At 34.9% G+C, this 13962-nt stretch overlaps 1 protein-coding gene across 2 annotated transcripts in view; it reads right to left on the bottom strand.

The window, feature by feature from the left end:
• The window catches only part of NBEA (neurobeachin), a 461177-nt gene that overhangs the window by 365048 nt on the left and 82167 nt on the right, over positions 1-13962 (bottom strand). For both annotated transcript variants that reach the window (XM_058860312.1, XM_058860303.1), the window contains exons 3-6: positions 10179-10279; positions 9833-9928; positions 7357-7478; positions 1331-1457 (exon numbers count right to left, since the gene is read on the bottom strand). In XM_058860312.1, the coding sequence (XP_058716295.1) occupies positions 1331-1457; positions 7357-7478; positions 9833-9928; positions 10179-10279 (446 nt within the window). The remainder of the gene's footprint in view (positions 1-1330; positions 1458-7356; positions 7479-9832; positions 9929-10178; positions 10280-13962) is intronic.

Below are 13962 nucleotides of genomic sequence, written 5' to 3' on the forward strand. Positions count from 1 at the left end.
CTACACATTCAAATCTTGTACCAAAGTGAAACCAATGTCATATCTAAACAATATGAAGAAAATCAATTTGCATGTTAAACAGGACAAATTTTGACTTGTTAGGGCCAGGAATTATATTTCACAGAAATATATTTCCTCCACTATGCATTATGTGCTTTAACATATGCATGTGAACATAAGTTAACAATGGAAAAATATATTAAATAAGTCAAAAATACATTCTAAAATATTTATTTAAAATAATTTCTAAATCTGACGTGATCAAAGGTGTATGAAGCATCAACTCTGAGATATGTAAAACTAACATGGGAGTTATATTTTTATGTTATCAGATCAGCTGATTTTGATTTGAAACTGGTATTCATATAATGAGATATAGAGGTACTAGTATTTCAGAATTAATTATTTTGAGTAGCAACAGCAAAAGCTAAAATTTTACAGAGTTGGCATTAAGAAAACTAGTCATTTGTATTAAAAATTACCAAAAACATATCTTGGTAAAATATGAAAGACTACTTCCTCATCAACAAGTAAAGATCAGCTAGATCCCAAAAGCTGATTAAAAATAACATAACAAAAAAAATTAGCAATTACATTTTTTCCTAGATTCAGACATGCTACTTTAAATGAAAACTGAACTGTCATCAAAATACTTTTCTGGCCATAAAATTGGAAAAACGTGAAAAACAGAATTGATTCACTCCAGCAGACTCAGCAGATACGTGTTTATAAGGCTTTATACAACCAAAAAGTCAATGCTTCAGTCAACCAACTGCAACACTGAAGGCCACAAAATCATCGTTCCCCTAGGACTACTAGGCATAGAGTAGAAATAAACACTAAAATGATCTAGAGATGTAATCAAGATTTACTATGAAAAATGAGAAATCCTAAAACAGCACTGAAACGGAAGGAAGTTGAGAGTCTTATATCAAACAGCACCAGTTAATGAAACTAGCATTGCCAACAAAATTTTTCAAGACCTTGGCAACAAAGTTACCAAGTACAAAATTTTCAGAAACAGAATTATTATTTTATTTTTTAAGTAATTAAATGTAGCCATTTTACAAGTACTCAAAATCCTTCTCTATCTGAAGCCAATTTAGCAGTAGTTTTGAAAAACAAGCTGACTTTAGAGAAGTGTTACACTTGTTATAAATTATTACATTTTTCTTGAATTGATTCTGAACTGTAACTTTGCATGAACACTAGAGCAGTTACCTATAAATAAGGAATTATATTTAACACTGAAGGGATTTTAGCCCTCCTCCCAGAAGCACATTGTCACATTATCAGTGTTATTCTTTACTGTAAATATAACTTTGCTTACCTTCCGTGGCTGAAAGTCGTACTTCACACAGTGCTGGAAACCTTTGCCTTTTGACTTCAACGATGTAACTATTAAGCAGTTGCCAACAAAATGAGCAGAATACCCAACACCTTTGCTAGTGCGGAAACTGAAAAGAAAGAATTATGAATGAAATTGAGAAAAGGAGAATTATTTTATAATAAAAAGGTTCAAATACCACTTTAAACTGCCATGAAAAAGAAAATAACTTTGTACCCAGAATGGTGAATCTAATTTTCTTCCACCATTCTATTTGGGGAGCTACTCACCTTCAGCACTTAATTGAATCCAGGCTACATTTTAAAAATCAGTACTTTTGTTTTCTTCATAAAATCCAAGATAGTAAGTATTATATCTATCACGTTTAACCCTCAGTTTCTTAATTAATCATCATTTAAAATAACACATCTGATTAAAGTTTTGAAGAAATATCCAGGACAAAACAATTGTGAGATGCCTTGCAATTTTGGGGGGGTATTCAGAGAACAGTGCAGCTGGTATGACATACAAATTTAGATTTAAGATAGTTATCATGCACAAGAATTATTTTTCAAGATATGAATAAATTTTGCTAATGATATATGAAGTGTTAATCATCTGAGTTGTGGATTTCTTTTCATTTGCCAAATGGATAAAGGACTGCAATTTTAAGAATTAAGGATTTCCAAACCTTCTTGTGACAAATATAAAGACAGATAATGCAGAAAGCTCATTTCTTCACTTATATTTGAAATCAAAAGCATTTTAAAGAGCAATTCTGGACTTCTTAAAAAAAACGAACACTTTGCAAAGGTAACTGGTAAAAGAAAAAGGGCTTAGACAGTCATCTCCTGTGAAGGTATTTCAAAAGGAGGAAGAAAGAGACATTCAAATTCTCAAATTCTAGAAAGCCACTTTTGTTGTAATGAATTTTAAAAACAGTAAATAGAACAGGTGTAATAACATCCATCAATAATTTTTCTGCACCCTAACGAATCCTTGCACAGAAGTTCCTACTTCCAATCTTGAAGTATATATAGTATATACATATCTTTTATCGAAATTCAGGCTGTGTCTTCCTCATTCATTGATCTGCTTCTCTACATTGTACACATTTCTCTCTCCCTTCTCCAAGGTAAGCTGCTGTGCTGAAAAGGAACATTATTCCCTGCCACTGCCTTTAATAAGGGCTTTCATAAAGCTCTCTTTGCAAAAAAAGAAAAAAAAAAAGCATTTCTTTAATAAACATAAAATGTTCTGTCTAAATAAACTTAAGATGTCACCTAAGAATGAAGAGAAAGATGACATGCTGCCCATTACCGCTGACCCCAGTAGTGAAAGCTCTTTATAACACTGCTATTCGCTTTCACCTTTTGAAGACTATTTTTAACCTGGATCATGCCAATGATCTGGATCCCACAATGACCCCACAGGCAGCTAAACCCCTCAATGAAAGGAGCAGTGAGAAGTCTCATGGAAGAGCATCACTCATACACACATAAATCTGCATTACCCATATACACAACCTGCACCACCACACTGCTGAATTTTGTGCAATAAAATGAATGTCAAAAACCTTAAAATACAGCCCTTACAATAAGAGCAATTGAATGTGTTGTGAGATAGTTTAAGACTTTGATTTATCTCCTTAAGGCCTTATGCCATTCAAAGAACTTTTCAGCAGGTAACAGCAATTCTCACAATGCCAAATCTGTTTCTCAGCAATGTAAGTCATCTTTACAGTTTAAAATGTTTTCATTTAACAGAATCCCATTCTGAAGGATATTAAAATAATACAGAGATTCACTATGTTCTGACATATGACATAGTATTATTTGATTAGAGATGTCAAATATAATAATTTCTTTTAAATTACCAACAGCCAACCATTGTAAATATCATAATGTTTTTACCTGATAAAACATTATTATCACTGTGTAAAATGCATCCTACTACTTTGAACAAGAGCTAGAAAGCATTTTGAAATAAAGAATCTCTCTTGAAGAAATGTCTACATCTTTAATTTTTTTCCTCATTCCTTTCCTTCCTGATTCCTGGGCTGATTTTATCCCTATTATGGTCAAATCAAACTTTTCCTGAAATTTTAAACACTGAGTTGTCTTTGAGTTCAGCACACAAACATGAGAAAGCAATGAAATTATGAAAAAACTTCTCTTTTCTTATCAGGGCTCTTTGACTTAGAATAGAATAAATGATTTTATAAACACGAAACTTAGCCAAGATTCTTTTTTTTTTTTTTTTCCTCCAAACTAATTAGAATTCTAATACAAAAGTAGGTAAACTGAATACTCTAATGTGTTCCATTTTTTTTCTTGCCAAAGGTAAGGTAGGCTAGGACTGGTCTCTAGAAGATTGCAAAGAAATTCTCTTACCAATTACCTACATGTGCAGAACTTGCCACATCCAAAGATAAAATGCAAAGAGACAACAAGAGCCATACCATCAACAGCCATACGGTTTTATGAGCCTTAAATTACTTCCTGTAACAGCTGGAACACAATTTCACTACAGTTTGTTCATATAATCTTTACAATTATGTTTCATTTTAGCCAGTTTCTCAAAGCAGGTACTGAATGTTATTACACTTGTATAGCAAGAGAGCACTCTTCCATCCACCAGTGGAACTGTTTTGGGATTTCTGCTTCTTTAGCTTAGAATTTTATGAGCAATTTAACATATGATCATAGTATTGATATTAAGAAGATAATAATTCATCCTTGCCTGAAAGGTATGGATGAAATCTGCTTTCTACTAACTGTGGAATTTCACTATATGCTTTTGCAACTGTTCTGCATTATCTCTATTACCAAAAGTCCCAGAGAAAGTCTGAAAATACTAGACAGCTTCATTTTTGGTTGGGTTTTCTTTTTCCTTTCCTCCCTGTCTCTACATCTGTAAAGCTAAAATGTAGAATGCACTTTCAGACGTTTTAGCCATTCTTCCATTTAATGCCTGTGGAAGCACTGGGGATGTTCTATGGACAAAAATCATTATGACAATTCAGCCTCAGTTTACCTTATAATTCTTTTACAGAACCTGATATATTACCTGAAAGAAAGCACCTCTTAAAAAATAAAAAAAAGTAAAACAACACCAAAAAAAACCCTCTAGAAATTAATCTTAGCATCTGGATTGATCATATCTAATTCCAAACCTTACTTAATAATTATGTCACCCACCCCTTTTTTTAGCAGGAACAAGTAAAGTGATTTAGAGGATGAAGACTTCCCAGTTAAGTGCACTTAAGGTTAGCCCTAAATATCCAAATTTGCAGTGTCCTTATGACAAAGAATCTACACTTTATTTTTAAATAAATATTTCCAAAAATCTATTAAAATATGATAAGTATTATTATTATTATTTTAATACGTCTTATAAATGTGATAGTGCCCATAGTACTGTGTATCTAAAAGTTTGAATTTTCCTCTTTTGCAGTCTACCCACTGGATCTCAGATAAAAAAAAGAATAAAAAAATCATTCGTTATAAAATGTGTTTTCCAAGGGTCAGTTCACTCCCAAGTGTTTCCCAAATGGTTCCAGTTTTTCCCATGGTCTCTTAAAAGAAGTAGCAATTCTTAACTGTGAATGACATTCCAGTAATGCTTTTGCCATGATTTCAGGAAGGATCACATCAACTTTATTATCAACTCTGTTTGTTCAGACTATCCTTAAAAGGATCACATTAGCTCTTTCAGCTAGAGCAAATAAAACGGATTTTATGGTCAGTTGGTAACCTACAACAATCCTCAACATCCTGTTGTAATTCCTGCTTTTTAACATATGACTACTCATTCCATAAGCATGGCACCTAGGTATGTGATGTTGGCTGGCTTATACTAAAATTTCTGCTACAGAATTCTGAACCTTACCCTTTGAATTTGACTGCTCTACCTTGTTGTTATTTATTGCTTGTGCAAATGCCAGACTTCTAATTTTCTTCCATACCAGTTGTCACACTCAGTTTATAATTGGTAAGATAGCTACAATACTGTTCCAATATACAAGTGTTAATAGACTGTCAGCAGCTGCCCAACATCATCCTCAGAGATAATTAAAATTATCTTTTTTAGAAAAAAACAAACTGGCTTACAGTTCTTGAAGCAGGGTTCCTAATAGCACGTCCCTAATAACAGAACAGTGGAAAATTTCCCTCACATCTGGTAGATGTGAAAGCATTTCTTTGCTTCCCTTCTCCGGTTTTAAGAATCAGTTTTCACATCATGGTTGAGCTGATGCAACTGCTGTCTCACACCACAAAGGCACTGCACTCACTTAAAGCCTTGAGTTATTTATGACACATTTTTCACCTAGTTAAACTGAAAAAGATATTATGTGACCAAAAACCATGTGGAAGGAAAATAAACGTTTGCTTTGGTGTCTTTCTCTTGATGATGGTTGTGTGTGAAACAAGATTTCATGTGGCAAAGTCTGAAACTTCCATAAAGTTTAGATGGATATTTTTCCTGTTTTGACTTACTAATTTGAGCTTGGTTTAATCCACTATATAAAAATAATAGTTTAAATTGTTCCTGTCATGGCAAAGTCTCCAGGGCTACATCTTAGGCCCTGTGTTTTTCAACATTTTCATGAATGACCTGGATGCAGTACTGGAAGGGATAAGAGCACGTTTGCAGATGGTAGAAAACTGGGAGGAGCTGTTGACTTTTTTTTTGTTGACAAATAAGAGAACTGGGCAATCACCAACCATATGAAGTTGAAGAAGTACAAGTGCTGGATTCTGCATGGATGGGGAAACCCTGGTTGGAAAAACAGACTGGGGAATGAGATGATGGAAAGCAGTGCCCTGGAAAGGGACCTGGGGGTCCTGATTGGGAGCAAGTTGAACATGAGTCAGCAGTGCCCTGGCAGCCAGGAGAGTCAACCCTGTCCTGGGGGGCAACAGGCACAGCATCACAGCCGGGCAAGGGAGGGGATTGTCCTGCTCTGCTCTGAGCTGGGGCAGCCTCACCCCCAGTGCTGGGGGCAGTTCTGGGTGCCACAGTATAAAAAAGACATTAAACTATTGGAGAGTGCCTGAAGGAGGGACATGAGAATGATGAAGGGCCTGGAGGGGAAGGTGTACAAGGAGCAGCTGAGGTCACTTGGTCTGTTCAGCCTGGAGGAAACTGAGGGGAGACCTCACTGGAGTTACAACTTCCTCAGGAGGGGAAGCGGAGAGGCAGGCACTGATCTAAATTCTCTGGTGACCAGTGACAGGACACAAGGGAATGGCTTGAAGTTGTGTTGGGGAAGGTTTAGGTTGGATATTAGGAAAAGGTTCATCACCCAGAGGGTGGTTGGGCACTGAAACAGCTCCCCAGGGAAGTGGTCACAGCACCAAGCCGGTAAAGTTCAAGAAATGTTTGGACAATTCTGTCAGGCACATGGTGTGACTCTTGGGATGGGGATGGTCCTGTACAGGGCTGAGTTGGACTCAGTGATCCTCATGGATCCCTTCCAACTCAACGTATTCTCTGATTCTGTGATTTCTTTCTGAGATCAGTATATTCAGCTGCTTTTTTGCACATTACATTCACATTAAATTTTAACATGTTTGGGGAAGCAGTGATCAGGAAGCCATTTTTATATTCATAGATCTACTTGCTATTACCTTTAGTTAATGTGCAAACTGTGCACTCTGAGTTTAACAGATTTATTTTGTAGTACTGACATCAGCTGAGAATCTTAATCACCAAAGAGAAAATACAACATTCTCCATTTAAAGCTCTAAGAAATAATACATTTTAGAATTCCTAAAGAAACCACAACGCTAGATTTTATGGTTTATCTACAAGGCACATGTCTCGAATCCATGGATTTATGAATTGCAAAGTGAAAAGGACAGATGGTTTTCTAAGAGTTTGTATACATTGAGCAGCCATTAAAATCTGGAGATATTTGGCAAGGGGTGGGGGGAAAGTATGTCAGGGACTAAAAAAAATGAGAAATATTAACTGTTGTTAGGAGGCCAGAACAAACCATAATTGCAGCATTATAAGTTACTTACCAATAGAGATAGGGTTTATCCTTATCTACATTGATATTGTTTAGTGGATCCATACGAAACCAGGTGTTAAGAGTAAACCCATTTTGATAAGGCCACTTAGCAATAGGAGGCAATGCAATTGCCTGGAAGGAAGGAAGGAAAAAAAACCCAAATAATTAGCTTTTTGAGAACTACTGTTAAAAGTAATGCCTTTCTAAAATCCTGTGTCATTCTAGATCTGTAGATTTGCTTTAACTTTCAAATATGAAATATAGAAAAAACCCTTTTAAATAGTATTTTTGAATTAATGCATTACTTTTCTATCTATTTTAATATACTTAAACTTTAAGCTACATAAATTTTATCAATAGAAGACATAAAATTAAATTAGTGAATGGGCAATATTAAGAGAACAAAAATAGAAAAATTACTTCTGCAGAAATTAAAGTATAAATTCAGCTTTTAATAATTATTAATCTCATCAATAAAATTAATTATAAAATCTAATTAATCAACATATCATAAAATAGAGATTAAGTATTAAAATTAAAACTGAACATTTCAAGGAACACCTTTGGGGTATGGCTCCTGCCTCCTGAGAGCCAGTTTCCTGCCTAAAGCAGAAGAGCTGCTTGATGACAAATGGCAACAACAGCTGGGAGTAGTACTACCACCAGCACAAGGTGTCCTCCAGCTGCAGTGACCAACATGCCACCTGCACAGACTGCTAGAGATGCACTGGGAAGTCCAGTACTGGGAAGGGCCCTGCAGCTGGGAAAATAAAGCAATTCTCAGCAGCATATCCGTAGATAGGTTCAGTAGACTCTTGGCTCCTTCATACTGCCACTGAAGTCCCAGATGTACAAGGAGCATGCACTTAACTCTAAAGAGGGCCAACCTGATATTTATCATGCTGATTAAAGGTTATGCTGTTTCTCTGTCTGATGTCAACATTGTGCATCACATCTGAAAACATACTCAGTGCTAGTGAACTAGGTCCTGTCCAGTCTCTTTATTCTAGTGAAGTGCTTTGTTTTTTGCGTCATTTTATAAATTCCTGCCCATGGTCCACTTCAGAGGATGTATCCTCTCCAGAACTTCATAGGGTAATCCAACATGCACTAATAAAGAAGTGTAAGTTTGAAACTCATATTTCTTTATTTACAGGTGTTCAGTCCGTCATGACTAGTATTTGAAACAAGATCCTGGAAGGATCCAAACAAAGAAAAGAGACTCTGCATTTAAGTCAAGAACTCCTGTTATTGATGCACATCTTTGGACAGGAAGGGAAATTTGAAATTATTCTGCAAAACCTTTTTTGAACCTCTGATTAAAAAAATTAAATTTAAGAGAGAAATTTCATCAGGGTTTGTCTCTGAAGCCCAGAAGTGTCAAAGCAGTATGTGTCAGTGTTGACATTCATATCCAGCAATAGCTGTCTTGCCGGTGCATGTACTTGTAGAAGAGGTTACCTGTGGTTTCAATTTAGCAGGAGATAATGGAACTTTCCCTCTCAAAACTTAGTAATTAATTCTTTACACAATCCACCCTATGCATTTTGCTGACATATTTGTTTATAAGGCTGCATATCAAACAAGATCAAAGAAGTAATCTAGCAAAAAATAACCCAGGTGTAAAACAGTGATTATCAGCCAGTTTACTTCCCTGATGCAATCTGCCGCCCTGACAAGTCTGTTCACAAGGAATGGATGTAGTGGTTTGGGCTTAAAGAAAATTATCAGTGCCATTGATGGATGAAATGCAGTTAGAATAGCCTTCACATACTGGCATGAGAAAACAGGAATCCCAGGATTATTTTCTGTTAGAAGATTCCACGTTCTACCTGAGCATATACAATTCCATACCCGAAGGGAACTGTAGCTCAGATTTCTATTTCCCAGCACTAACCATTTATATTTACTCTCTCAATAATCTATTAATCTGTATACAATGCTTTAATTTATTTGTAGGGGTGTTTTTTGAAAGTACATGCAGCGAATGGAAGAGAATATCTACTTGGGAAGGTTTGGAAAGGAATACAATTTCAGCATTATAAGTTATCTCCACTGCCCTGATGGAAAGGAAGCAGCAGATGGAACTTAGACAAAATGAAAACTTCATAATAAAATTTTTGACTAAGCAGTCACTGTAAACTGTGATGATATGGACAAGTTAATTGCTTGATTTTCCTCAATTCTCTCCTTTATATAATATTGATTACATTATTCTAATAAAACAACACTGTTTTTTGGAATTTTCAAGTTTCCCAAATTCCACAGTAAATTCCCCAGAACAAAACTTGTTGCTTGTTATTCCATCCTCACAAGTGCAACTTCTCAACAACACAGCTATCTTGGAAGGCAAAGCCTACACTACTCAAACACGTATTTCCCCTCTCATTTCCTTTTCAAGAATTTCTGAAACCAAATGAAGGGAAATGCAAATGAGGCACTATTTATTTGTTCATGAAATTGTAGAATTTTGCTTGAAAACTTACTGCAGCACTACAGCCTGGGAAGTTGAAAAAGGTATCAGGCCCATGTCTCTGTGGCATCTGATTAAGGACTGATAATAATTTAACTGCATGTCTCGGCTGTGAAAAGAAGAAAATTGCACAAAAATCAATACAACCATTTTAGTAATCTCTAGGCTACCATGGAAAGTGGACAGTTTTCAAACACCAGAGCAAATTAACTTTAAAATAGTTAGCAAAAATACTTCTTGAACATATGTTCAGTCAACATGAGAAAACAAATTCAAGTTTATATGTCCCAGGAGACAGTTTATGTTAACTTCAGGCTCTAATGGAATGACACTTAATGCTTTATCTGATCACAGCTTACCCAGATTCCATTTTCGCCTCGAAGCATGCTGAACAAAAGCTTCAACTCCTTGACAGTGATGCTGTAGCTGGCAAGAACCCCCAACATATCAACTAGGAGATCTTCAAAGGAAAATAAAGTTATTCTGAACTCTGAATTTCATTGCTTTGACACACACACACAAAAAAAAAAGCTGAAAAAACTAATACCATTAAAAGTAAGTATATTCACATATTCTAAAAACCCAACTTACTTGTATTGAATATTTTACAAAGAATTTCTTGTTAAACTTTGCATCACACTTTGAAAAAAGTATTACATTTATGGAGCATTAATTCTCCCCATTTCACAACATGCATCACATATTATAAACTTGTTCTTCCTGCTGTATATTTTTGGGATAAGAGTTCCTTCTTTCCTCTGAAGTTAGCATTTTTCAAAAAATGTTGACCTAAAAGTTGCTTTACATTAACCTAAACCCAGCATTTTATATTATAAAATCATTCCCCCATTTTTGTTACAGTGATAATGCTTCTGACCTTTACTGTAATGAAAGCCAGGGGAAAATAAAACACCTCCCTCTGGCCCCTGCAATAAAACCCAAACCAACAAAATCCCCACAAAACCAGCCAAACAAAAACCCATCAATCAAACCAAATAACAGCAAAATAAAACAATCATAAGGAAAACAAAAAACCAAACAAAAATCATAGCAAGAAAACAATTACAGAGCACAATAAAAAGAAGATATCAAAATTGCTAACAGGTTTACGGAATACAGCTTTCATTACAACATCTCAAAACCCATAAACTTCTTTTACAGTAAGAACATTAAACAGAGTCTTCCTTTCAAAGACTATTAAAATTTACTTTTTAAAGTAAATTTTTACTTTAAAAGTTTAAAATAACTGATAGTGCTTGAATTTTTATTTAAAACCCCAGAATTTCAATTTAAGAATTATTTAGCATGTTGGATGTTGAACCTTTCCTTATACTCCAGATTTTTTTTCTGGAACAAAATGGACTAATAAGAATTACAGCTTCCTTTAGCAGGTGGTAAACCAACTAGCTCATATTCAGAGATGAGGCATAAGAATTTAATTCAAAGATCAAGCAGTGAAGTCCAGAGCTTTCAAAACAAAAGAGCTATGAAACAACAGAATCAACACTGACACACTTTCCCAGTCTGTTCAACAATCACAGAATTCCCCCACCCCCCTCCCGCCTCCCAGCTAAACTTGTAGAAGACATAACTTTCTACATATAAGTCACATTTTATTTGTAGGACTGCATGTTATCCTTTTTCATTAGTGAAAGGATGACTGTTAAAGGTGCTGACAAAGAGTAGTTTTCAAGAGAAACAATTCTTTCCAAACACATTTCACATTCATATTATGTTTTAAAACAAATTTACTCTTCGCAAATCCATACATATGTGATTTTGAGCAAAAAGAATTACTATTTATTTAGCTTTTTCTACAATGAAACTAGCCTCTGATCCTTAGCATGGGTGAAGAATGAAATATCATTTAATTTACAGAAGACATAGTAAACTGGTGAATGAAATTGCGTATCTTGAAAGGCAAAAGAAAAGCATTGCTACTTAAGCAGACATCTTCACCATAAATTCTGAATATAGTCCTAATCACCAAAATAGATCTTTTCCCCCCTAGCTCATTTCTTTAATCTCCCTTTAAAAAGAGTGCCACATACATTTGTGAGAGAATTAGGGAAAACAAAATACACCTAAGAAAACTAAGAATTGATGGTGGTGAATCCTATGACTCAGCTCCCCTAGTACCTGCCCCCTTCACTGTAGCCCCCAGCCTGCAGTGTGAAGCCAGCATGTCTTATACATGATCAGAAACTGGGAGCAGTCACACTGAACACTCAGAAAAGGAGATAAGCACAAGTGAATACTAATCTTTGGCTGAGAATTTTCAAATTGCTATTTTGTAGTTTCAGCTTCCTTTCAAGATGAAGGGACTGCAAATTTTGCTTCCTTTACATAAGAAAAAACATCGTGTAGAAGCAAAGTTGTCTGGTGAAAATCAGAACACCATTAAAAATAAAAAATCTTGTTACATAGAGGAAAAAAGTGCAAATTAATACAGTCAAACACAGAAATGATTGGCAAGTTTTAAAAATCACTGAACATGTGCTGCTTTTCTAACATTGTTAATAGCCCTGTACTACCTTATGGCACAGAAAAATTCTTATTTCTACTGAAGATGTGGATAACCTACAGGCATTAGAAATACATATTTATAAGTAATGAATTAAACATTGATGGAGAGAAGCAAACACAAGCTCCCTAATTATGTAACTCTGGGTAAAATAATGACCTGGAAGATTGAAGCCCAGTAGATAACAAGCAAAGATAAAGCAAACAACATCTGTGGAAGTTGAAGCACTTAAGGCTATTTAAAGGTATTTCTGTAAACTCCTCATAAGAAGGTTTGTGTCTTGTTTCAATATAAAGACTTAAAAATAACTATTACATAACTTTATTCATACTTATTAGAAATCTCATGAAAGAATCAGTCCCATCTGGTTTATTAATCCGAATAATCCACTCATCTATAAATGGACAAAGGTCAGAAAGCATATTGCAAGTAGATTTTTTTAATGTCTACTTCTTTTTTTTTAGTATTAAATAAGATTACATATATAACTGGATTTCATGATCTCATTTCAGAAACAAGATTGTACATAATAATATTAAGTCCAGGAGAAAACAGGCAGCTTCTCATTTTTAATGCATTTCTAATTTCTATTAATGGCACCTTCTGAATACTTTCATACTAAGCAGTTTTCATATCATCTATAAATTAACCAGCAACCTTGAAGGAATGCTTAATTCAGTCACTTAATATGAAAATACAATAGAGAAATGCCTGCCTGTCTTTCAAGTAACAACACACACATAAAATGAAAGGTCTGGCATTAACTTTGGACTGAAATAGCATTTGAAAGAAAACTTCAAGCAACTACCCTCATGCCTTCCTTCTTAACCTCTTAATATTACATGGCCATGAAATTGTGAATTTTAACCCTTGTTGGTGATGTAAATTAATTTCTACAGGTTGTAAAGAGAGAATGTGATAATTCTGCAGTTTTTCTTATGAAATGAGTTGAAAGAGGAGAGCTTGTCAAGAGCCTATTAAAGACAGAGCAGTCAAAACCCAACGTTGTTGCTTGAAAACTAGGAATTGTTTCAGTGCTTAAGAATTCAGTCCCAGTCATTTTAGAACAATTACCTATATCATCACAGCAGAACAGGGGAAAAAATGGGACTTAGGTGAGACATATCTATTCTCCATGAGTTCTGGCTACTTTTTCATCCATTGTTCAGACTTCTCAGATGGGACTACAGACACATTATCCCAAAGAGTCCCTCAGAGCAATGATCTGCTTCACTACTCATCACCTGGAAATAGAGAACTGTAAAAAGTGAGTCCTTCAAGGAAGACCTAGTGCAGTTGTTAAAAAAAAAATTAAAAAGCACCAATCATCTATGAAAGTATTTTCTCCTTAACTATTGATAAAATGGCTGACCATTCCCTATATTAGTATAACATAATAGATAGTCTCAATACAAAGTTGGTTTTTTTTGGAAAAAAATTTGCTTCTGAAAAGCAAATTAAGTCCATTTAGATTGCACTGAGACTTTCAAAGTGATTAAGCTTCTATTCTTCACCACAGAATCTGTAAAATCACATGAAGTTTTAAAGTACTCAGAACCTCATGAATCTGAGAGTCTTCCTCTAAACAGAGAGAAAAGTTCTCATTGCAAAAGTTTGGG

The sequence above is a fragment of the Poecile atricapillus genome, chromosome 1, assembly GCF_030490865.1.
Source record: "Poecile atricapillus isolate bPoeAtr1 chromosome 1, bPoeAtr1.hap1, whole genome shotgun sequence".
Classification (NCBI taxonomy): Eukaryota; Metazoa; Chordata; class Aves; order Passeriformes; family Paridae; genus Poecile; species Poecile atricapillus.